Source organism: Lampetra fluviatilis, chromosome 50 (assembly GCF_964198595.1).
Source record: "Lampetra fluviatilis chromosome 50, kcLamFluv1.1, whole genome shotgun sequence".
NCBI classification, from domain to species: domain Eukaryota; kingdom Metazoa; phylum Chordata; class Hyperoartia; order Petromyzontiformes; family Petromyzontidae; genus Lampetra; species Lampetra fluviatilis.
Genome location: NC_136324.1, coordinates 556,625 through 581,156, shown reverse-complemented (window position 1 = coordinate 581,156; position 24,532 = coordinate 556,625). Strand labels below are relative to the sequence as shown.

Below are 24,532 nucleotides of genomic sequence, written 5' to 3'. Positions count from 1 at the left end.
ACGCTTGATTAAGGTCATTAAAATAGCGGGCAGCATAAGAACAAATAAAACGAAGATTTTTTGTAAATGTTAATGCCTTTTTTTTACGCGCTTAACATTTGCAAAATCTAATAAAAATTTTTTAATGAGATTAATGAATGTAATTAAAAAAATCATGCACACTGATAAGTGTGATGTGTAACAATTGAACAAAAGTAATTATTCAAAAATCGACATTTATATATCTTAATTGTGCTGTTGGCACCACGAAGCGAGACGCGTCCTCCAGGAGGCCTGCGGTGACGCGGTAGTCACGTGCTCATTGCAGTGTTACTGAACGCAAGGCACCGCGCGCCATTCAAACTTAATGCTCAATTCGCGGAACTGGATGGCGACGCCTCATCAAGGGCAAGGCCACATTGAATGTGCTGTGTTTAGAGCTGGAAGGATGCAAGTATTATGCAAGTTAGTTCAAATTCTTTTGCACCGTACGTAGCCAACCGTGCTAATCAGAGATGTGGGGGAAGGACAACAAACTAAACACAAAAAGCAGTTGCAAAGAAATACGTTTTCTGTTTATATTTAAACGTGCATAGATCCAGTGGCTTCCTAATATCGGAATTAAGTAGATTAATGAACAAAATTTTGTAATTAGATATTTCTTTTTTGTGGTCGATTATTCGGGCCCCTTTAAAAATGGCCTCCCGAAGGCGGGAAACCCCCACAAGCCACGGCTAGCGTGATGTGGCTGATGATACTCATCATCACCTCCCGTCCAGCGGCACATGTGAGAACAGAGGTGAGACTGTTTTTCCCCCAACTATTTTGAGGCCATCCGATTGGTCGAGTAATCTAACCCATGATTAGTAGAAGAATCGATGACTTGAATGATTGGACGGCCCAACTCTCGTTGTGTTTATCGTTGCTTTAATCAACTATCGTACTTGAGAAGCCAACATAATCACTGGTGACTCAACCTCGCACATCAGCAGTGTCAGCTCAGGCGCTTTCACTGACGCGGGTAGTCGGAGGCAGCCAAGCCAGAGTCCCAGCAGGCGGCAGTGCAGGCGGTGGAGCGGCACCAGAGCCGGTGGGCAGCAGGGGCCCAGATGCTGGGCAACGCAGAGTGGCGGGGACTCGGACAGGGGGCTGATATCATGCGCTACAACACCGGGGATAATGCGATGCCACTGTCTGGAGCCATCTAAGTAACCAAGGACAGTGAAACCCGTCATGTTGGAGAATGGCCGACCGAAGCGGATATCACAGAGCTACCGCTGAGATCCCTTCAACTGACCTCTGGTTGACACGAGACAGGGCAGAACTGTTTCACCCGCTCTGCATATGACAGGCATATTCTTGGCATGACATTCAAATCGATTTTATTTGTTTAATTCTCGGGCTGAGACCATCGACTCAGCACACTTGAGAACCCGGTTTAATCACAGGCCTGCATTTGGACCCAGGATCTCGGCGGCCACCACCAACAGCTTAGCGCTCTGACCCTGACTAGCGAACCCAGCCGCCTCGCGTCAGCAGTGTTTCTCGATGCCGTCTTAACCGTCGCCAGGTGTGAAAGGCGCAGCCAACGCCCCGCGGCCCTTCTGCACCGGCCGTGAGAACATCAGCGCGGTGAAGACGCCGTTCCTGGACTACACGGACCTGCGCATCACCTACAACGTCTACCTGGCCGTGTACGCCATCGCGCACGCGCTGCACGACATGCTCTTCGGCTGCCGTGAGGGCGCTGGCCTCTTCGAGGGCGGCAAGTGCACCAACATCCAGCAGCTGGAGCCATGGCAGGTGTGCACGCGGCCAGGGCCACGGGGACACGCGGCGTCGGCAGTCGCGGTGGTGATGAGGGCGGTGGTGGTGGCGGTGGTGGAGAGCGGTCGTGGTAGCGGTTAGCGCGCTGCGCTACGGAGCCGACGGCCCAGGTTCGATTCGTGATGATTATCTGGACCGGTCCTGGGCCTCGCCTATGTTGACTCGGCCTCAAATGAAACCTGGTTAGATGTGCAAACATCGCCACTGGGGAGACAAAGGCAGCCGGGCGTGGTGCTGGCCACCCACTCCCTCGTGTACCGTGCCCGCCTTCATAGGTGCTCACTAACAGCACTTGCCCCAACAGACTGTTAAGTCTATATGGGGGACCTTTGTCTTCGTGGTGGTGGTGCGCACTGCGCTACGAAGTCGGCGACTCGAGTTCGATTCCCACTCACGGCCACCAACACCGGTGACGATTATCTGAACCCGTCCTGGGCCTCCCCTAGGTCGACTCGGCCTCAAATGTGTATCTGGTGCGTTGTGTAAATATCGCCCCTGGGGATACAAAGACGGCCGGGCGTTGTGCTGGCCACCCACCCCCTCGTGTGCCGTGCCAGCCTTCAGAGCTGCTACTCGCTAGCAGCACTTGCTCGAAACGTCGTCTATTATACAAGTTTCCTTTCAAGGCTGCGGTGTTTGATGACGATGTCGACTACTTGGTGAACTGCGCTGCTTGCGCACCACTGCCTACACAGCAGGTTCGCCAAGGTGTTTGTTTAGCAGCGATGGTCGCGATGGGTTGTTGTTTCGCGCCCTCCGATGCACCGGAGCGTCTCAGGGCACTTTGCAAGGGCACCCCCAGCGGCAGCTATCCCTGTGGGCACGCGATCGGTCACCTTCGTGGACACCCTGAACGTAACGAATCGCGATGTTCCTACAACGCAGCTCCTGCGCTACCTGCAAGTGGTGCGATTCCGAAACAACAAGGGCGAGGAGGTGCAGTTTGACGAGAAGGGCGACCCCAGGGGTGGCTACAGCCTCGTCAACTGGCAGCAGTCGCCCAAGGACGGCTCCGTGCAGCTGGTGGAGGTGGGCAGCTACGACGGGCGCAAGCCCTCGGGACAGCGCCTCGTGGTGGACAAGTCGCGCATCGTGTGGCACAACCACAAGAACGCGGTGAGGACGGCATGCGTCTCCCCCCAGGGGCGTGCCTGGTGATGGGTGTGGCTGGGTGTGGGTGGTGATGGGTGTGGGTGGTGATGGGTGTGGCTGGTGATGGTTGTGGCTGGTGATGGGTGTGGGTGGTGATGGGTGTGACTGGTGATGGGTGTGGCTGGTGGGGGGGCCAGGGGGCGGTTATTTTTTTCTCTCCTTTTTTAAGAGGGGAAAGGATGAAGGGGGAGTGGAGAGAGAAAGGGAAAAGGGGACGTGGGGGTGGGGGAAGGGAGAAACACCGCCATAATGGAAGAAAGGGGGGCAGCTAAGCACCTTGAGAGGGAGGGGAGGGAGACCAGGGAATGGGTGAAGTACGAGAGTTGGAGGGGGGCAGGACCACACGTATTGTGGTTAATGCAGACATGATTCCTTGTAAAAGGTTTCAGTTTGGTGTTTTAACATCTTAACACCTGTTATGTTGCCGAAAAAGGGGAAAACCTATTCTCACATTTTGGTACTGGCAAAGGAGGCCCCATGAAGCACAAATAACAAAAGAAACTGAAACACAATCGTCAATAACACCGTGGCCTTAAAATTAAAACCATATAATAGGTGACATTTCAGGCAATGGGCACATTTCATCACACTTAAAGAAGGGCATCGTGCATGAAAGGGATGTGTTATGAAGAAGGGCCATTGTCTGAATCGTTGCCTATTATATATGTTTTATTTTAAGGCGACAGTAAGGCCCACTGAGCTGTATAGCTCTGTTTCATAAACGAACTTGCCACAAATGATAGCTGAACGAAGTGGCTCATTATGTGGAAATGTATAGCAGCCAAATATACTAAATGCATGTTTATAAATGTGGAGGGAAAAACCGGAGGACCCGGGGAGAAATCCACACAACCACGGGGAGAACATGCAAACTCCAAGTATACAGGCGTCAGGGTTGGGATCGAACCCACGACCTCCTGTACACCAGGCAAGGTAGTTAACATCTCGCCATTGCAGTCGCCCCCCATGATGATATTGCTAAAATAATAATATTGTTTAAAATTTTTGTTAAAGCAAGCTGAACGAATTTGGGTGGGTATACTTAGCTTCATTAAATGTCAGCAATTGGCACAAGAAAGTGCTTTCTATCTCCATCGTTTGAAATAAAGTTCAACTCTTTGCATCGTCAATCTTAACCTATTCACATGCAAATGTGGCTCGCATTCACATGCAAATTACAGTCGCCATTTACGTGTGAATCAGTTGATAAGCACAATGTGCTGATGGCTAAGACCTTTTTATAAAGTATCTCTCGGGACTCGAGGCGTTTGGAAAAGCAGAATATAGTTTAAATGTTTTCTAATGTGTCACTGGGAATAGCTCGTGAACTGGGCAGTTCCATGATTTCGGACCGGCACTTCAGCCACTTTAACAATATGGGTAAACGTCACTCTCATCTTGCAGTGGCTTTGTTACTTGACGGCAGTAATTTGTCCACGTTTTTTGATGAGGGAAAAATCCCCATAAAGTACCGCCATGTCAGAAATATGCGAGATAAATGTACTCCAAAAAAATTCAAGTTGGGATGGTGATGGTGCATCCAGTTCAGAGTTTGCGTGTCAAAAGGATTGACGTATTTCATAAATGAGTCATTTTAACACGTAGGTTTTTGCAATAAATTAGTCATGTTTTCAAAAACTATAATCATCTCTCAAACCTACACACCTTGTGTTTAATAATGATGATAATTTTCGTTAGAAGGCACCCTCAAACAATGGATTTCCGAGTGCCAGCATGTCATGGAGGGAAACAAATTAGATTAGTAGTCACCGGGCATAGAGAGAGAGGGGCCGTGCTAAACAGGTGGTGAGGTCTTCAGCCGGGGGGACTTCAGTCTGCAGGGACTGCGAGTTCCTCACCTCCGAGGGCAGGCAACTCCAGAGCCTGGGGCGCCGTGCGGACACAATCCCGGTGGGGATCACAGAGGAGGGTTGGAGCCAGGACCACGGCCACGCCGAGTCGGGCACGCTCGGTGGACCTCGGAGATCTCGGTGGAGCGTGTGTCGCCATCATCTCCTGGATGTGTAGTGGAGCAAGCCCCGTTTAATCCCTTGAACACAAGTTTATGATTGGGGTGATTTTGAAACGAGTTCACTGTGAGGTTAATATTTGGAAATGTCCAGCTGCGTTCTCTCGTTCATCGCCACCAACAACAACAGTCTTTATGTTTTCTCTTTTCACGATTGTTGAGCGTAGGGCCAAAAATAAGTACAGTCTAATAGTATAACAGTGCGTGCATTTATTGATATCAGCAAGGGATATAGTAGAGAGACAAGTGCTGTGATCTGCAGTGTGGTGGTTGAACACAGTCCAGATGTGACAGTGGGTGGATGAATCCGAGTGAAGTTTACCGGAACAGTAGCCCAGGTGGTCGCAATAGAAGAGTGGTGATAATGATGTGACTGACCACTAGTGTGCAAGTGGCTGGAGTGAACCAATGGGTGCTGAATCATCAATCAACTTGCTGCATGTTGAATTCCGTCACGCACAGCGAAGTAGGAACTGGGTGTTCCATCCCCAGACATGGTCCATGCCGACACCAGACACGTCTGGATAAGCGACCAGCCCAATACATGCTCATGGGTTTGTGAGTGAACACAGCAACCGTGTAGCGTGACCTTGTTTAAAGGCCGGGGGCGGGGAGGAACAGTCTAAAACTCAGGCAGGGCATGGCGGGGTCAATGTCACACCAACTCTAAACAAACGTTAATCGCCAAACAGCGTGAATCACGATACGATCTGCTTGTATCTATGGTGCGCTCTGCTCCAGCTCTCACCCACTGTGTGTACTCGGCAAGGCAACGAAGCCCATCGCTGAATTGACTTTACAAATTTAGAAAGGGGGGGAGCTTAACCTACGTACACTTCCCTCCACCCCACGCCCCCCGCTGCCACCCATGCTACTGAGCTGCAATGCGGGCATCTGAAACGTTGTTCCACAGAAACTCAAATTCCATGTCTGTGTTGTCTTGTGTTTGAAAGATCCCGACGTCCGTCTGCACCCAGCCGTGCTCTCCGGGGACGCGCAAGGGCATCCTGGAAGGGGAGCAGGTGTGCTGCTTCGAGTGCATTTCCTGTGCAGAAGGAGAGTACAACAACGAATCCGGTATGCTGCTGTGCGCCAGGGCCCATGTGCCAACAGTTCCTCCTTCGCACGAAGGGTCAACCCCGCGGAGCGGTAGCACAATGGGCGACTGGGGATAATATGTCTGGCCAATAAAGCTACGGAGTCCGCACCTCCGATTAGCGCGGTTGATTAATAAGAATAAGTTTTACCCTTTCTGGCAATACAACAGGTGTTAAGATGTTCAAACACCAAATAGAAACCTTTTGCAAGGAATTAAGTCTGCATGAACAACACGTACTTGTAGTGAACATGCAAACAAACATGCTCTGAAAATATATCCATTGTCTTTGAAACTGATTGGCCTACTCCAGAAGGCCTAGTCTCACCAGTGTCGGACCAGAGAATTCCAAAAGGCGAACAGCACAAAGACAATGCCACTATCAGGGCATTTATAGCTCAGGGTGAGCAGCTACAACATGGGACCTTTTTTTCCAGTATCAAAGTATAAAAAAAGGTTTTACCCTTTCTGGCAGTGGTGAGTGCCTTATGAATCCAGCGACCTGAATATGCTTCCGAGCCACGGCTAAAACCAGTGGCGCGTGAAATATGAACAGATCCTGGCCTGCCGGCCTTCACCAATGCGCACTGGCCAGCGCAGTGAACTGCGGTCAAACAACCTCCGTGACCAACACAATGTGAGGAGTGTTCATCCAGCAGTGGATTGACATAGGGCTGTAACATATCTTTTTTAATCAATATTGTAGCAATGTTATTTAAACAAATGGCGTTACATTGACTGACAAAGATACGTTTGTCTCCTCGTAGTTTTTCCTCTCGAAAGCATCCCTCCGTGCGTTCATTTCAGATGCCAACAGCTGCCTCGGGTGCCCCGAAGATTCCTGGCCGTCGGCGAACCACACGATGTGCGTCCCCAAGCGGGAGGAGTACCTGTCGTGGCGAGAGCCCTTCGGCGTGTGCCTGGCGTCCGTCGGCTGCCTCGGCGCCGTGCTCACGCTCAGCGTGGCCGCCGTCTTCGTCAAGCACCGCGGCACGGCCATCGTGAAGGCCACCAACGTGGAGCTCTCCTACCTGCTCTTCTTCTCGCTCTTCTGCTGCTTCATGAGCTCGCTCTTCTTCATCGGCAAGCCCAGCACGGTCGCCTGCAAGCTGCGCCAGCCCACGTTCGGCATCAGCTTCGTCCTGTGCGTCTCGTGCGTCCTCGTCAAGACCCACCGCGTCCTGCAGGTGTTCGAGTCGCAGATCCCCGGCCGCGGCGGCGTGCGCAAACTGCTGGGCCTCGACCACCAGCTGCTGCTCGTCTTCCTCTTCACGCTCGTGCAGGTCATCATCTGCGCCGTGTGGCTCTACACGGCGCCGCCCACCTTCGAGGAGGACGACACGTTCAAGAACGACGTCATCTACCTGTCCTGCGACGAGGGCTCGCAGCTCGCGCTGGGCTTCGTCATCGGCTACACGTGCCTGCTCGCCGGCGTCTGCTTCCTGTTCGCGTTCCGCGCGCGCAAGCTGCCTGAGAACTTCAACGAGGCCAAGTTCATCACGTTCAGCATGCTGGTGTTCTTCATCGTCTGGCTCTCGTTCATCCCGGCCTACGTGAGCTCGCAGGGCAAGTTCGTGGCCGCCGTCGAGGTGATCGCCATCCTGGTGTCCAGCTTCGGCCTCCTGAGCTGCATCTTCTTCCACAAGTGCTACATCATCCTGCTCAAGCCCGAGCGCAACACGCCCGAGGAGGTGCGCTGCAGCACGGCCGCCCACTCCTTCAAGACGGCGGCGCGCGTCAACCTCCACACGGCGTCGAGCATCGGCAGCGGCGGCAGCGCGGGCAGCATGAACGCCAAGTACGACCACCACCATCACCACCACCATCACCACCACGGCCGGGCGCACGCCGCGTCCACGCTCACCGTGCTCAGCATGGGCGTCGAGAAGAGCCTCAAGAACTCGCAGGAAATGGAGGCCGACGCGGAACCGCTGGCGCTCGCCTCGAAGGGGCCGCGCCATGCAAACAACTGTCAGGACGGTGGCGAGGTGAACGTCCGTATACCCGGGAAGGAGCTGGCGTCCAGCATGTCTTCGTCCATGCTCACTTAAAGCTCGGAGGCTCGACACCCACGTCGCGTGGGGTTCGAGGACCTGGAGCCTGCTTCTCCCATCCTTTTTGTGGATGATAGAGATCCTTTGACACCCTCGGCAGAAGTGATCCTTTGCGGGTTGGCGTCGTGGTATGTTTGGTTCTACCAGGAGCGTAATGAGATAATCTCTCACACGTCTTAAAGGGTGCTCTCTCATTCCATGCTACACTGCACTATATACGAAGTATAATATATATACGAGTACGAAAGTGTACTGAAGTGAAATAAATGTAAACTATTTAAATGCGTTTGTTTGTAAACAGTCTGGCTAGATTGTTTTAGCATTGTTTTCATTTCACGTGTCGGAAACATTTTTTTGCTGCCTTACAGCAGAAAAGGAAATGTCCAAATGTGCTTGCTAAATAAACAGCATAATATACAATTGCGTATTAAAGGTTAACACACAAATGCTACTACTGGTGCATTCTATTTAACGAGGGATAATTAAACACTGGTGAGAGTTTGAGCTGATGGCTCTGCATCGTGGCTGGTAACCGCTTGACCTTGCATACCGGGGAGGGAATGAATAAAAATTATTTGTATTCTTGCTGAGCATCGTCATAGTCCAAGCAGCACTTAAATGTCCTGTTGAACGTATTAAATATCTTTCTTTGTCACTGAGCATTAATGTATGAATGCTGCATTATGTCAAGTTGACTGCGTTCCAATTCCAGAAGGAGCTCAGGGCTTTTTCTGAACTGATGTTGTGAGTGGGCCACACATTTGCAATTCAATTTCTTGAGTACAGTGTGTTTACCTTGAGGCATTTGAGAAAGACAACCATGATACACACGCCACTGAGAGCCAGGTGCGTTGCAAGACTCGAAATGGAGAGCGCATTCTGACCGGAATGGAGCCTCTTTAACAAGTTTGCCATGACGCAGTTTAATAATGTCGGAAAACAGCTGCGATGGAATTTATGAAGTGTATCAGGAACATAATCATTCTGCATACCTGCTAAGGCGTAAAGTTAAAATAACATTGTGTTTTGTTTATTTAATTGTTGAGGTTAGGCTGTTGTAAATGAAAAACAAAAAGTCATAATAAAAACTGTTTTAAGGAATGCTCATTTTGTAATGTAATTAAGTACCGTATTTAATTACCGTATTTAACATAAAATAAACTTATCACATATCTCTTCATACTCTGGGGTCCATAAAAAATGATTACGTAGTATAACTTACAATGAACCAACACCCATTTACAGGCAGCGGTTGTAGTAATTATGAAATCTACTCAAAACTTCCCCAAGGTAGTTGATCAGAATTCATATTTTGTCGATGAATTATTTTAGAAGTAAAACTATTCTTTAAACGAAGTGGTGTGAGACATTAATTGAAGGGCTGCCCTTGTATCTGTTACCTTTACCTTACTCTTAAAAAAATAAACACTGCTACCTTTGCAAGCACCGATTGACCCTGTGAACATCACGATCCATTTGTAAGTATAATTTACAGATACAATCTCAACATCATACTTACCAGAGCCTGATAAACCATGCAGCCCACATGCATGCTGGGGCGTGCTTCGTTCCTCCAAATCTGTGCTTCCAAAACCCCCAGAGTCTGCATTTAGTTTATTTTACTCTCAGTGGGCATCGATGTTTTACACTTAAATATCGACCGTGGTTTTTTTTTTCTTCCCAAAGCTGTTTTCCTCAAGAATTTGTTTCTGTTCTTAAGTTGATGCCCGGTGGATTTCTTTGTTGTTTTATCGGCCCTGGTAGTTCTCGAACGTACAAACTGATCTTCAATTGTTTAAAATGTTTCACTCGAAAACGGTTTTTAATAATTATTCTATTTTTGTTGTCGGTGATTTTAACAGTTGGCCGTCGTTACTGCCAGTCTCGTGGTGTGCACTTTGCAAAGTGTGATGTTTCTTTTTGCTAATGTTCACATTAAGATGCTGTATATTTAATACCCGAGTGTTAAATGCTAATTGTCAGAATAAACCGTTAATATTTGTTAATAATTAAAGGAATGACTCGTAGCTATCAAAGCGCATGTTAAAATGCAGCGACATTGTATTTAGCTAATATAACGAATTAGAATCTGTATTCCATTATCTGTGTTAAAAAAAAGTGATTATGAAAGTTTCGAGAATCACATTAATCGTGTTTATTATGCGTTTAAGCCTGCACATATTGAGCTGAATATTAATTCTATATCGGCGAGTTTCAACCTAAATACACCTGAATGGAGCATTGCACAATAGGGGCAATTGAATTTCAGTTGTGTTTGATGTGCGGACTGCCAAACTTCATCCACACACAGAGTGATTCCGATTACGTAGAGCCACTTACTGGATGCAGGTCCGTGGGGTGGCACTTGTCAAGCTATACATTCGGATCATTTCTGAAGCATGCTTTTTTCTATAAATGTTTATGCACATGCTGATGTTGTTGTTCTGCCTGTAACTTTATGGGCAATTCTGAGAAATGTGTGCTGTTCTCATTAGTAATTGGCTGCCTGCACTGTCTTGGTGTTCCTTGGCCAGGCGATGAATGATCCACTCGAATAAAAACATCAGTGTGCAGTGCATCATGTTCGGCCATGTGAAGGCCTATTTATTGATTCTCCTTAATTGGGAGACATCAGTGCACACAAGGGTTACCAAGATAAGGCAATAATACTGTGATACATCGTGCGATTTCAACTGGACATCTGTGAAAATGAGCTTTTAGCTCATCGGATTCCTCTAGTATAAATAAATATTCTGATTCTGATATGAGATCCACAATAAATCTATCATGTTTTGCTAATTATTCTGACGTCACTAAGATGTTTTTCCTTAACATTTTATTTCCTGGCGAAATGTCTGAAATAACAAACTCAATAATGAAAGTTGTAAATAAATAGCAATTTTACATTAAATGAGTGCTTGCAAAATGTTTCGAACGTAGTTCATGGCATTGAGAATAAATTACGTTATAATATTAAAAGTGATTTCAATTATCTATTGAATAACTGAGAGCATGTGTCTTTTATAAGCATTGCAGAATGGAGTAATAATTATAAATATTTGCCCATAATAGACATTTTTGGGTTAGATTGCGTAAATATATAAATGTGTCGTTAAAACCCGCCACCACCCGACACAGCCAACTAGTAAGGGTTACATTTGGTGAATTGCAATTGAGTAAACTGCAATGATTTGTACTCGAAGTATAGCAAAGCACACAAACAAGAAAATACATATGTGAAAAGTAAATTAATATTGTATCATATTGTGAAAACTGATATTGTGGCAACCCTCGTGTGCAGTGTGTCATGTACGGCAGCCTGAAGGCTTTGGATTTGCAGTACAATTGATGGGATGCGATCCAATTGAAGTCTATTGCATCCTTATCCACACAACATTATTGCAACATGTGGGTGTGTATGTTTGTGTGTATGAATGCATGTACGTGTGTATGCGTGCATGCATGTATGTATTTGTGTTTGGTGACATACATATGAACCGGTCCTGGGCCTCCTCTAGGTCGACTCAGCCTCAATTGCGTACCTGGTGCGAATTTAAAACATCTGCGTTGCAGAAACCAAGGCGGCCGGACGTGGTTCTGACCACCTACCCTTTACATTTCGATTTAAAGCTTTCGTGACTGCAGAGATTCATCTTCTTGGTTCTTTCGGTAAAGTCACGTAGAAGGGAAATAATAAAATAATAAAAATAAAACAGAATAAAATCAAATTCTCACAACGTTTCGGCCACAACGCAAGCAGCCGTCCTCAGGTGAAGAACAGGTCTGTCGGAAAGACAGCGTCTTTACCCTTTCATATGCCGTGCTGTTAAACACACACTTGCTCCAATATGTCTGTTAAAGGCTATACGGTGGATCTTCGTCTTGTCCTGCATGCTTGCAAGTGTAGGTACACGTGTGATAATATATAGGTGTTATATTTCTCACTTTGCTGATTCCCACCATCCTTTGTGGCTGTATTGCACTTGATTGTATTGCACTCGGGTCAATGGCATTTCATCTCGGAAAATGTCTGGCAAAGCGACAGGGCTTCTAATCCAGCGCAATCTGATCTCCCACCCATAAATTTAATCGAAACTGCATAGTGTATCTTTCTAGACATGTAAACTACTCTTGCTGTTTAATCCATCCGTGGATGTTGTTGTTCATGGTTCGGGCTGCAAATCCCCAGAGACCGATAAAGCAACCGCTATCTGGAAAAACAGTTAAGGAGAACATGCAATTGTATCTTCAGACGCGTTCATGCATGTACCATGCCTGTCGAATAACACGTGAACCACAATCATTGATAGCACATTAAGGTGAATGACAGTGATTTTCTGTACGGTTAATTGCTCATGTTGAAATACTGCGCGCAATACTGTGAGGGGTAGCCGATGTGATCCAATAAATGTTTTATACAAAGTGACGTACATTCTAAACTACATCTTATAAATGTCACGGTAGCTTTTCTTCGTTCACATGCTTTTTAAAATTGAGCAAGACATGCATTATAAACCATGTATATAACTCAATATGCCATTTAATAACCGCATTAATTATTCAAAATTCCCAATTTCAAGACGAGACTGCTCTCTGTGTGGTTTGCTATACATAATGCGGACATACAATAATGGCGTTTTATATTGTATATACAGTCTATAGATGAAGATGATGCTGATGATAGTTAACTCTTGGCTGTGCTGGCACTTATAATTATGTTTCTTTCATTGCATGTTTGTATCAAGGAAATATATTTAATCCACACAGCACACACAACTGACTTGCAAAAAGGCAAATGTATATTTTAGCGGATAAACCATGAAGTTGAATCAAAACAACTTTTCTATACTGTCATGAAAAGTGTAATCACAACTGTGTTTGTCTTTTAACTCGTAACATTTATATATATGTGTATAGGGCAATGCAGCATGATATCAACATATATATATAAAATACAGTACTGAATTCTACGTGCCGTATATTGTGCCTGATGTATATGTACTATGGTAGACAATAAAATGTTTTAATTCTTTTTCTGTGTTTGCTTCATTTACAGTGATATAATCTAAAGAAATTGGAACCAGCTGTCAGATACAAATTTGCTGACCGATTCACGAAATGGCCCAATTGTTGAATGATGCTTCAATCAATGTTCCATTCGATAAGGGAGTCAAAACTAATCTGAATTAGCCATAAGCCTCCTCCAGGTAAACGTGGAGTTGGACCAACCTTGGACCATCGTTGGACCAAGCACATTCAGTTTCAGTTTAATTTATTTGGTATAGCCCTGTGAGCCATTCGGCTCTTGAATCATGGCAACTCTGACCCAACGTTGCATGTTTACGGGGCTGTAACTCGGGGTTTCTGCTCTGATGTTGTTCTCTTCCTTGTTGTGTATTGTTTTTTGTTTATTGTCGTTTTGGTGACCCAGGTCACTCTTGCAGTGACACACTCATCCTGGTTCCTCGCGTGATCTCGCCTGGTTAAACATCATCAGCTAAACTCGAGTTGGGATGAAACTGTACCACAGCGGTTTGTGAAATGCGTGGAGAACGATTCCTTGCATGGCTAACATCACTAAGTTCAAAACATCTTTGAATTAAAATATATCTTGGACAAATACATGCCAGAGCACAGTAGTTACATGATCATATCCTGTTAATTTCCAGGTAAAATAATTACTATGGGCATATATTTTTAAAACTAGATGGAACACATCAATATTGCTGTTTTATCAGTATTAGTGTTGGGATTGTTTGACCATACTTCACCACGCTGGTCAATACAGATTGGTGGGGGGAAGCGGGTGGCTAAAATATAACGTGCCACTGATGCTAGCCGCGACTAAAAATCCAACTCAGGTGTTCAGGTTCCTCGTACCCTAGAATGTCATCTGCTGCAACCATGACATCAAATTATTTTCTATCAACCATTATCTGTCTGCTATTGGGTAGAATAAATGTTCATATGTCTAAAAATATAGACCTCTCCAGGAACCAGGAATCTATTTCGTTTTAACACATTCCTGCGGAGGGAGCTGGTAGGAACGTTGGGTTGCTCGGTCAATGGCCAGGGTCAACGGCGGCGTGGTGTATTCCGCAAATATGCCCGACTGTGAGGGCGGGCACAAGTCGGCGTGATTAGGTTAAACGTTGAGTTTTATAAGGGCACCACGGGGTGAACAGCCCCTCCCCTCCCCACCCAGCCCCACCCTCCCCACCCAGCCCCTCCCCATCCTCCCCTCCCCACCCAGCCTCTCCCCACCCTCCCCACCCAGCCCCTCCCCACCCTCTTCTCTCCATCTAGCCCCACCCCTCCCACCCCCGACCCAGCCCCACCCCTCCCACCCCCCACCCCTCCCCACCCTCCCCTCTCGTCCCAGCCCCACCCCTCCCATTTTTGGATGCACGACGGACGGACACAATAATCCCCTGTGGGCTGGTGGAACCAGGTGGTTCCTACCAGTATAAGGCGATATCTGCATATCTAGTACGGCAAAAACAACTTAGTGCTCTTAATGCTTATATTTTTATTATTTTATTGTTTCCCTTCTACGTGACTTAACCGAAAGAACCAATAATATGAATATAATACTTATACCGTTTTATTTCATTGTAAAACTTGATAATGCTCGTTTAAGCTGTAAAGTTAGCCGAAACCTCTATATATTTGTGGATGATACCGCCTTATAAGGAAATATATAATAGGCGACGTTTCGGACGACGGTCCTTCCCCGCAGCTAATAGAGTATGAGAATTAGATAATTAAAATTTTCATATGAATACTGTAGTTACACATCAGTAGCTTTTGAGTAAGAGACAACGCCCTCAAATGATATCAATTCTCGTAATAAAAGGTGCGTAGACAAAATTTGTAGTCGAAACGTCGTGATTTAATTTATTTGTTTTATTTTTTAACCTACGTGACTTTACCAACAAAAACAGAGTATTTGTAGTCGAATTAAAGTTAATTACTATTTTACAAACGCGAAACGCGTCGTTTGCGTGCGGCTTCCCGTCGGCCGTCTCCATGGCGACGTCGAAACAACGAGGACATTCCCATGCGCGTTCCTTCTTCACCTGCGCTGCTGTTACACAAAGTTATTAAACATAATCGCGACAGCAACAACAACAACAATAATGTCTAAAAAGCGGAGTAAGAGCGGCAGCAAAAGCGTCGCCGCGGCGCCCGCTGTCAAGTCGTGGGACGCCGCTCTGTGTGGGGCACACTTTGATGAGGTAGCTCGTTTGCTCTGCGTTTAAAACAACTTTATACATTTATACAATTACTTTATACAATTACAGTTCTTACAGAGACTCGATTAAAACAATTAAGTCATTCAACTAAGGTATGTGTCCCGCGGCTGTCCGACGCGAGTTAGAAGTTTCGTTCATTATCTATGTGACGTAACTTTAAAATCCAGAGTCATCATTGGCGGGGTCTCTGTTAATGTCACAAATGTAAACAAATCAAAAGTTAATCCTCTGGTTGTACAGGAAATGTGGTCTCTCATAACCAATATTATGGTCGTTAACACCTGCTGATGCCGGCTAGGTCATCTCCTGCGAAACGTCGTATAACAAGTCATCATTTGACATGAGCTTATCAACATCCATCCTCCTGTTTTGATGGTAAAACAAATAGATTGTCATCTTCTCCCGCAAGACAACTTGCTTTTGATGGGCTCTGTCGGGTGGTGGAGGGTTGTTATTTATGTATTGACATTATACGTGCACGAGCTAACACAAATACAATTACTTGTGAGCTAATCCTCTTGATTTCCCAGCTCATATGAGGACGTGCTGATGCAGGAAAGCCACAAGATGTATTAACGGAGTGCATGGCTGTATTGAAATAGTTTTATTTCCCTTCTCATTAATTAGTATTTAACCTTGTGATTGACAGCCCTGGGCACACAGCTTGGGCACGTATCTCTTTGTAGTAAGACCGATGCTTTCGTTGATAGCTTGTGTGTATTTTGATTTAAAGCTTTCGTGACTGCAGGGATTCATATTCTTGGTTCTTTCGGTAAAGTCACGTAGAAGGGAAATAATAAAATAATATAAATATAAAACAATACAATTCTCACGAATTGTAAGCAATCATTAAACACCTGATGATGATTGTTTGTGTTGCAGTCGAAACTTCGTGAGAATTGTATTGTTTTATAGTGGAACACGTTTGCAGGATGGAGGAGGGCAGATTAGCGAGACAGGGAATACATAATGTCTGGTGGTGGTGGAGGATTACGGCTGTTAGCAGTCCGCGGAGCTCCGGTGTCGCCTTCACAACATTTGCTATGTATGTTTCGATTTAAAGCTTTCGTGACTGCAGGGATTCATCTTCTTGATTCTTTCGGTAAAGTCATCACGTAGAAGGGAAATAATAAAATAATAAAAATAAAACATAATAATTCTCACGACGTTTCGGCCACAACGCAAGCAGCCGTCCTCAGGTGGAGAACAGGTCTGTCGAGAAGACAGAGTCTGAATGACACACCCCAGGCTTGGAGCGACTATTTAAGCTGGGTTGGAGGGGGAAGAGCGCCTTGACAAAATAATTTGCATATCAAGAGGAATTTAGCATATTTATGGGAAATGCAGATATGCGATTAGTACTACTTGTGAAATGCGTAGGAGGTTTGGCGAGGGGTTCAAAGTCAATTATGCCCGTGCATTATGCAGGATTAGCAGCATCAAAGGGAGGGGATAGGGGCTAGGCATGAGCAAATGTAAGAACGTCGTGGCAAGGTGCGGTTGCTTCAACAACAACATTTGCCGTGGTAACCCCCAGAGTCTACACCTTGCTTGCAGTGGCTGGTGTCTATAATCCAGTCACTTGGACGTGGGGTGGCTTACACAACATTAATCCCATTGAGATTCCTGGCTGTAGCACTGTGGCTATTTTTCGATTTAAAGCTTTCGTGAATGCAGGGTGGATTTTTACACTAACGCAGAGGAAGTTCGAGCCGAATTAAATAATTTATTCAGCAAAGTCGCTTCAAATATGACGTTTCTATACAGAAAGTGACGGTACAAAATAAATCTACGCAGCACTGTGCTACATCTGTGCGTGACGTCACTGCAAAAGAGCCCCCCCCCCATCTTCATTAATATTTATGCCCGCGTGGAAATTTACACTCACGCACAAGAAGGTGCGTTAGTGTAAATTTTGGTGCGGCATGTGGAGTGCACGTTAGTGCACGTTAGTGCACTCCACATGCCGCACCCCTCCCCAATAACCATTAGCAGGTGACGTCACTCCACATGGGGCAACCCCCCCCTCATTAATAATCATGAGCTGAACAATTTTTCTATTGAATATTTCAGATTTACTGCAATATACACCCGTCCTTGGACGGGCAGTACCCACTATAATCACCCAGGAATGTCCTTAACGCTCGTGACGTCACTCCACATCGACCAGCCCCCCTCATTAATAATCATGAACAGGTTACGTCCTCTACATGGACCCTCCCCCCCTCATTAATAATCATGAGCAGGTAGCGTCACTCCACATGGAGCACCCTCCCCCCTCATTAATAATCATGAGCAGGTGACGTCACTCCACATCAAACAGCCCCCCTGATTAATAATCATTATAAGGTGACGTCCTACAAATTGGCACCCCCCCCCCTCTATTAATAATAATTAGCGGGTGACGTCACTCCACATGGGGGGCCGAGGCGCCTCCTCCCCCCTCCTCGGCGTCAACTTACAACCCTCACTACAAAGGCCGAATCCTCACATCACGTGATCTCCGTAACGCTGTTGAGACATCGAAGTAAAAAGGACGGCATGATGAACAAGGGATTATAACCTTAAAATGAAATAGGTCTGCGCCCTTACTAATTGCACGCGAATTGATGCAATGAATATATCACATCGCGGTCTGCTTTTCGCTTGCAAGTTTCAGATTTACTGCAATACACCCGTCCTTGGACGGGAAAAAGGCGAGTGTTTATATAAAGCAGTACTGGAAGGACATTGATGACCGTTGTGTAGCATAGCTTGAATGTTATGTCCTTGTAAATGTGGATTATATCTGAGCACTCCCACTTGCAAAATTCTCCCCACACACAAAAATCCATCCGCATACAAAATGTTATTTAGGGTCTTGGCTAGATATCCTGAGCAGGGTTCAGCGAGGCTGTTTGAGCTATCAGTAATTAACAAATTATTGATTACTATTATAAATCATTTTAAATTAATATCAACGAAAATTACATTTTACTGTGTTGCATTGAATCACCAAATTACTGTAAAGAGAATGTCAACAGTGCACCATATCACATCCTGTATATGTAGGTTTTCATGAGTGAGCCACTGATATTAGCTGTCTACTGCTAGTCCTGAGGCGCTTTAAAACTGAGAATTGGCACAACTATATTGGAATTAGTTACAACTACAAAAAATAATCCCAATTATTTTTTATTTGGGCTTCCAAAAATTATGGCCTGGAGAATGGTTTCATTCATAGGGCACACTAAGCATGAAGGTCTTTAATAAAGCGCTCTGTTAAACTGAAAAAAATAAATGACCTCTGTAATCAGTCAACAAAATAATTAGCTGCTTGTGGAGTTTCAAGGAGTGTAATGGGCAAAATCTAGTGCTACCTGCTTCTAGCAAATATATAATACTGAACCATTTTAAAGTATATGTGCAAGAAAAGGTCTATCGTTGGTTTCATGAACAGTAAAGACAATTCAATGTTTAGAGTGTCTGAATGCAACCACATTTAAATGCACTTTTCAAATATGGGAGACTACATGAGGTTAGAGGTGGGGTGAGATTGGTACAATGAGCGCGGAAAACATGGGAGAAAAAAAGAGTCCTGCATGAAACAACCAGGGGGCTAAGCACCAACGACAAGCCACATTCACAGCTGAAACAGCCAAAGCAGCACCAACAAATACCTAGGCATGCTCAGATGGCCGGGTCCATCACCAATGAGTCCCACACGCTGCTGGGGCAGTAAAATATAATGGATAGGGAGTCGGAGGGGAGGACCATGGAAAGTTTCATTTGTGCAGCGGCAACATCATTGGCATGCAGTTCCGTCAACCTAAAGTGAGGTCCGGAGTAAAATATATTTATAGATGGAATTTTCCCTTGGTTCCCTTTATAAATTTGCGTGAAGGTAAATGTCTTCAGCGAAGGTGTGGTCACTGCGGTTCGGTGGGAATTTGGTCATACAGGATGGCTGGCAGGCGAGTGTCGCCATGGTCGTGTGCGGGCGAGTCGAGGATGAAGCTCACATCCCAGCGATGCTGCAAGCGATCAGGGTCCCCCTTCGCCGCCTCTTCACCGCCATCACCTGGGATGACGTGATGACTCAGGTACAATTTTCTCTGTGCTGTATCGACGAATGGGCCTCCCTTTGCTGATGTGTCACAGAGTGACAACCTGTCCAGTGTTTGCTTGATTAAAGAAATGTGGTCAGGCAAGATTTATCCAAAAGGCGTATGTGCCGATATACTGCAACTTTTATTTCATGATATTAACATGGTATAATTGACCATTATATACGTATTTATATTACTATTTTATTACATTATGGTTATTGCATGATGTCTGCACATCATCTGAAATTACATCGTATTTCCCAGTGTGAAATACGTTATGAAGGTAAATGCAATTTATAGGCAATAAACATGCACATATTTTTAGAAGTTTTTACATTCGCACCATCCTCCGAAAAACATTTTGTTCTGTAAGAGAAATGCGTAACTCATTGCTTGTGCCCTGTTATTGTGGCCTCACACAACTGGGGGAACGTTTATTATTATTATTCAGATTAATGAGCTCGGAAACCCCAAAGGGAAGAGGCCCAAGGACCTTCCCGTTTTTTATGAGGTGAGTGACCTAGATTTTAAATTGACCCTTTATCATTTTTCCAGTGCTGTGTGAAGAGCAATTCTTCGTGTACCACCACCTGGTCTCCAGTTTATAGCATACACATGCTCTTGTTAGACAATTTTACGATTGTGTTCTATGCCTGGCATTGTCGTAATGCATAATTTAATTTGTCTTTCACATTTGCACCAGCACTGTATTGCATTTTGCTTGTTGACTAATATAACAATTCTAGTTTGTACCTTGTCAGCAGCTCAGACCAACATGCTTTTATCAAAACGTGATAATAACAAACATCTAGATACAAACTCATCTTAAGATGCTGCACAGAGCAACCACGCAATATGCACCGAACAATTAAGCAAACCTAAACAATAATTTGGCAGATTGAGGAGCGGCGTGACGCACCAGGCACAAGCTGTCACAACTACCGCAACCCCATGCTGATGGTAATTATCTTAAATCACAAGCATGATGCACGGACCTGTTGCGTGTGCGTGATATTGTTTAACATTGTCACAGATTTTGGAGGTAGCCAAAACTGCGGTGGATGCCGGTCAGGCAATCTCGCTCCCTGTGCTGGCCAAACTCATCAAGTTTATGCTGCTGGGAGTCAAGCAAAAGGACCAGCAGTGGCGTGAGGCCGAAAAGAAGGTTTGTGAAACCCCAAATTAAAAGCCAGACAAAAACACAAAATCAGAATGAATTTATATTGTTGAGTACTTGGAATTTAACACAAAGAGCCCTTTAGATGTACAGTACAACCTTGGATTGCGAGCATAATTCGTTCCGGAAACGTGTTTGTAATCCAAATCACTAATATATCAAAGCACTCGTATACCAATTGTGGAAATGTGACGCTCGGCAGACAAAGCGTATTCGTACTACTCGTATTGCAAGACCTCGCTCGTTTATCAAATTAATATTTATTTTAAATTTTTGCTCATCTTCCAAAGCACTCGCAGACCAAGTTATCTGCAATCCAAGGTTTTACTGTACACAATTTTTTTGCTTTTTTCAAGAGTGTACATTTTAAACATAATGCACTCAACGGTTGACGTGAGCCAGATGGAACAGCTCTGCTTTGTTTTTCCATGTTCCATGTTGCAACGTACAAGTTCTGAATGTGCATTGTGCATGTGGACGGACTGACTCACCCTCATCCTAACTACACACTTGGGACCTTTACATTCTCCTGCCTTTCAGGGTGTAGGGTAAATGTACGCGCCACAATTCTTCAAACAGCAAAACACAATAAAAGTGATCTATATAGTAAGCTAGATCATTGTTTAGTATTGGGATATATTGTGGTTTGTTTAAGTGCAGTAAATATTTGGGGCTGTCCACCAAGCAGATGGTCAGCAAAGGTTGGTGGGAAGTCACATGCTAAAACGACGATCTTTAAAAGTGTATGATAAGCTGTGACCTTTTTAGTGTGAACTGCAATTTAGCCATACCCGTCTCTGTCTCCTGGAGGCCTGGTGCCAATGATATTTTCCTCCTTGGAGAGGCGGCGTGATAAATCATGTGAATCGTTAAACTGTCAATTTTAATATGCTAGTTTTCAGTTCCTGCAGAGGTTACCTCTAGATTCAAGGTGAGCTGTCTCAACCTCAAATCGACCCCTTTTGAAAATAAAAAAACCTGCCTCATTCATTTATTATTAAAGTTTGATTACAGCCTAACATACAATTTAATCTGTAAAGTGGCTTGTCTTTGTATGATCTCTATGATTTTGCAGGCAGCTGAGGACAAAGCCAAGGAAATGGCAGAGGTAGATTGTGGTAAGGAGCCGGTGAAATCCCCGGTCAAAAATAGAGGGAAGAGCGCCAAGGGGAACAAAGGCAAGAAGCTTCCGGAGCCACCCCAAATCAAGAAGGACACCAAACTCACGCGGCGTGGAGAGCAGGAAGAAGTCAAGAGTTTCATCGGTGGGTCTCAGGAATCAAAGATCATCAACTTTGATGCTGTGTTATGTTTAATACTGTCGCTGTATAGCCTTTTGATTGTCTTATGATTCATAACGAGCAAGTGTGCGAGTACTGCTCCTAAGTGTGCATGGAGTGAACAGCTGATATTACCATAGCTGCCTGGACATTTAATTGTGGGAATGTAACAAAGTGTAATTTATCATAAAGATACTGTTGCATAATTTGAAAGAGTATGTCATTGTGTGTAAAATGTCAAACATTTTCTACAAAATGTACTAAAATAACAACCAGCCCTATGTGCTTATGCTTACCAATCTCTCAGTGGGTAATAACAAAATGTACAGCCCATTATTAGGATGAAGGGTTCCCCATACCATGTGGTCATTGAGGTTGTTTGACCATACTTCGCCATGCTGGTCAGTGGAGATTGGTGAATTGGTGGGGGGGTGGAGTTCCCAGGACTGGTTTTAGGTATCACTCACCCCTGATGTTCACCATCGGTGGCAATCAAATCTGTACTGCGAGGTCTATTGCACAGTGCATTAACCACCGTGTCACTGTTCTCCCTTTAGTTGATAGTAATGCTTTTTTTAATAGAGCATATGCTTGGTAACATATATTCTTTTCGGCCATCTTCGGTGTTGTTCAGATGATGAACCAGATGATGGACCACAGCACTATGTGTTCCTGATGGGCTTCCTCCAGCCACAGCTGCTGCCGATGCTGAAGGAGCTGGGGGTCACAGTGTCGGCCGTCATATGTGTGTCGTCGCAGACATACCCTGAGGACAAGCCAGGTGCGGAAGGAAGACTGCTCCTATGCCACTAAGCACAAGCGCATGCAACAGAAATGTTAAACAGCTGTGATCTGTCACTCAGTGGCGGTGATATAGCCGAGAGTCCAATTTGTGACTGTGATGCGACATCTCAGATCGTGAATGACCGCCCAATCAGATCATTCATCGGATATCTGAAACAAATCCACGCACCCACTCCTGAAGCAGTCGGAATGGATATCAAGTCTCGACATCAATTTGTAATATGTTGCAATCCCCAAAAATGCCATACACGTGGAGTGGTAAAGGTTCACGGGGAGAAGGACAGAGCACATACCCAAATGCTATGGGTTAATAGAGCAGTGTGGCTGGCAGTTGAACCAACTGCACTTTGCAGTGTGCCAGCTCCTTGTGATGTAGCTGCCACAACGGCGCTTGTTGTGCAAGTACTGCTCCTCCGCCTGCCATTGTTGCTGGAGAGAAACTGCTTCCAGCCACATCGTGTATACTTTCATAGCCTCCTTCACAGAGACTGGATCTTAACACATCTGGTACTGTCCAATGATAAGTCTACTCAATTCGAAGTTCCCTGGTGCTACACGTAACACACATCAATGAGTTATTAGTTGAGTAAAGTTTTTTTGAAGGAAGGTCGATATCAGATTTGTGGCAGCATGACAAAGGGGCATGCACTGGCACTGTAGGCACATTAGCTTTGCATTAAAATAGCCAAATATAAAAATTTTAATTAATGTTTACGGTAGTCTTAGTAAATTGCAGGGAGCTTACGTAAAAAAAATACCAGTTTCTGATTGCAAACACGTTCTTTTGTCGAATCAGTGAACACACTGATACATAAGTTGACAAGTCAAACATTGCCTGGGATTGGCATTTCCCACTGTAATGTAACTATGTTTGTGACCTCACTGAGTATAAACCGTGAATATATATTGTTCCCCATAGAGGAGCTGCTTGCCGGTCGGGTCGAGGAGCTGCAGGCCTTCTGGAGGTGTCTGTCACCTGTGTTGGAGGGTGTGGGCCACGGTTACAGCCTGGATACAGTCGCACGACTGCAGTACACGGTCCACGACTCACTGCTCCCAGAGGATCCTGCTGACCAAAACACCATGGTAAGCTGGCATGCTAGTGCGGTTGGTGCCACGAATATCTTCACACCTAACAGCACGCAACTTTCACCAACAGTCTTTATATGGGGGGTCTTTTTGATATTTTCTATATATAGGCATGTGTGCGTATGGATGTCTGTTCACTTGCAGGCAGAGTTTGGTGCCGCCCTGTTTGAGGACATGGCATGCCTGATGTATGACCTTCTGGACTGGCGACAGCACTATCGCCACTACCTCAACAGCATGGAGCTTCTGCAGATTCCCACCGTAGGGCAGTCACTGGTGAGAACTGAAAATGAAGCCACGCAAGCCTCTGAGGTCAAATGCAAATGTCATACTTAAGGATGCTTGGTACTCTATCTCTACAGATATGCATAACTTAGTCCATTTAACTCAGTGTTCACTTTACAGCCCTACAGCCTGATGTCAATTGCTCCAGTTGTGGACTTATGGGTAGACTTCAGTACTCACAGTGGAGTGACTACTTAGAAAACCTAATTTATTTACAGAATATTCATGACAAATTCTAAGGTTTAAGACAACCTGTTTCGTTGCAGACATGGAATTACAATACCACCATACTTATGTTAGGTTCTGTAGAATATCATGAAAGATTTTTTTTAAATAACAAAATCACAGGCATCCACGAACCCACTCCAGAGGCTGTTAAATGGCTTCATCATTTCGATATCCACATATATCGTTTC

General features: G+C 45.2%; 2 protein-coding genes across 3 annotated transcripts in view; both read left to right on the top strand.

Annotated features, from left to right (window-relative positions):
* The window catches only part of LOC144948593 (extracellular calcium-sensing receptor-like), a 63,986-nt gene extending 50,817 nt beyond the window's left edge, over positions 1-13,169 (top strand). For both annotated transcript variants that reach the window (XM_078878173.1, XM_078878172.1), the window contains exons 6-9: positions 1,550-1,782; positions 2,692-2,922; positions 5,941-6,064; positions 6,891-13,169. In XM_078878173.1, the coding sequence (XP_078734299.1) occupies positions 1,550-1,782; positions 2,692-2,922; positions 5,941-6,064; positions 6,891-8,134 (1,832 nt within the window). In that variant the 3' untranslated portion in view covers positions 8,135-13,169. The remainder of the gene's footprint in view (positions 1-1,549; positions 1,783-2,691; positions 2,923-5,940; positions 6,065-6,890) is intronic.
* A 2,039-nt stretch (positions 13,170-15,208) lies between these two features.
* The window catches only part of SPAG17 (sperm associated antigen 17), a 44,137-nt gene continuing 34,813 nt past the window's right edge, over positions 15,209-24,532 (top strand). The window contains exons 1-8 of the mRNA XM_078878171.1: positions 15,209-15,375; positions 19,335-19,475; positions 19,933-19,992; positions 20,515-20,646; positions 21,734-21,923; positions 22,573-22,719; positions 23,662-23,828; positions 23,976-24,107. Of these exons, the coding sequence (XP_078734297.1) occupies positions 15,277-15,375; positions 19,335-19,475; positions 19,933-19,992; positions 20,515-20,646; positions 21,734-21,923; positions 22,573-22,719; positions 23,662-23,828; positions 23,976-24,107 (1,068 nt within the window). The 5' untranslated portion in view covers positions 15,209-15,276. The remainder of the gene's footprint in view (positions 15,376-19,334; positions 19,476-19,932; positions 19,993-20,514; positions 20,647-21,733; positions 21,924-22,572; positions 22,720-23,661; positions 23,829-23,975; positions 24,108-24,532) is intronic.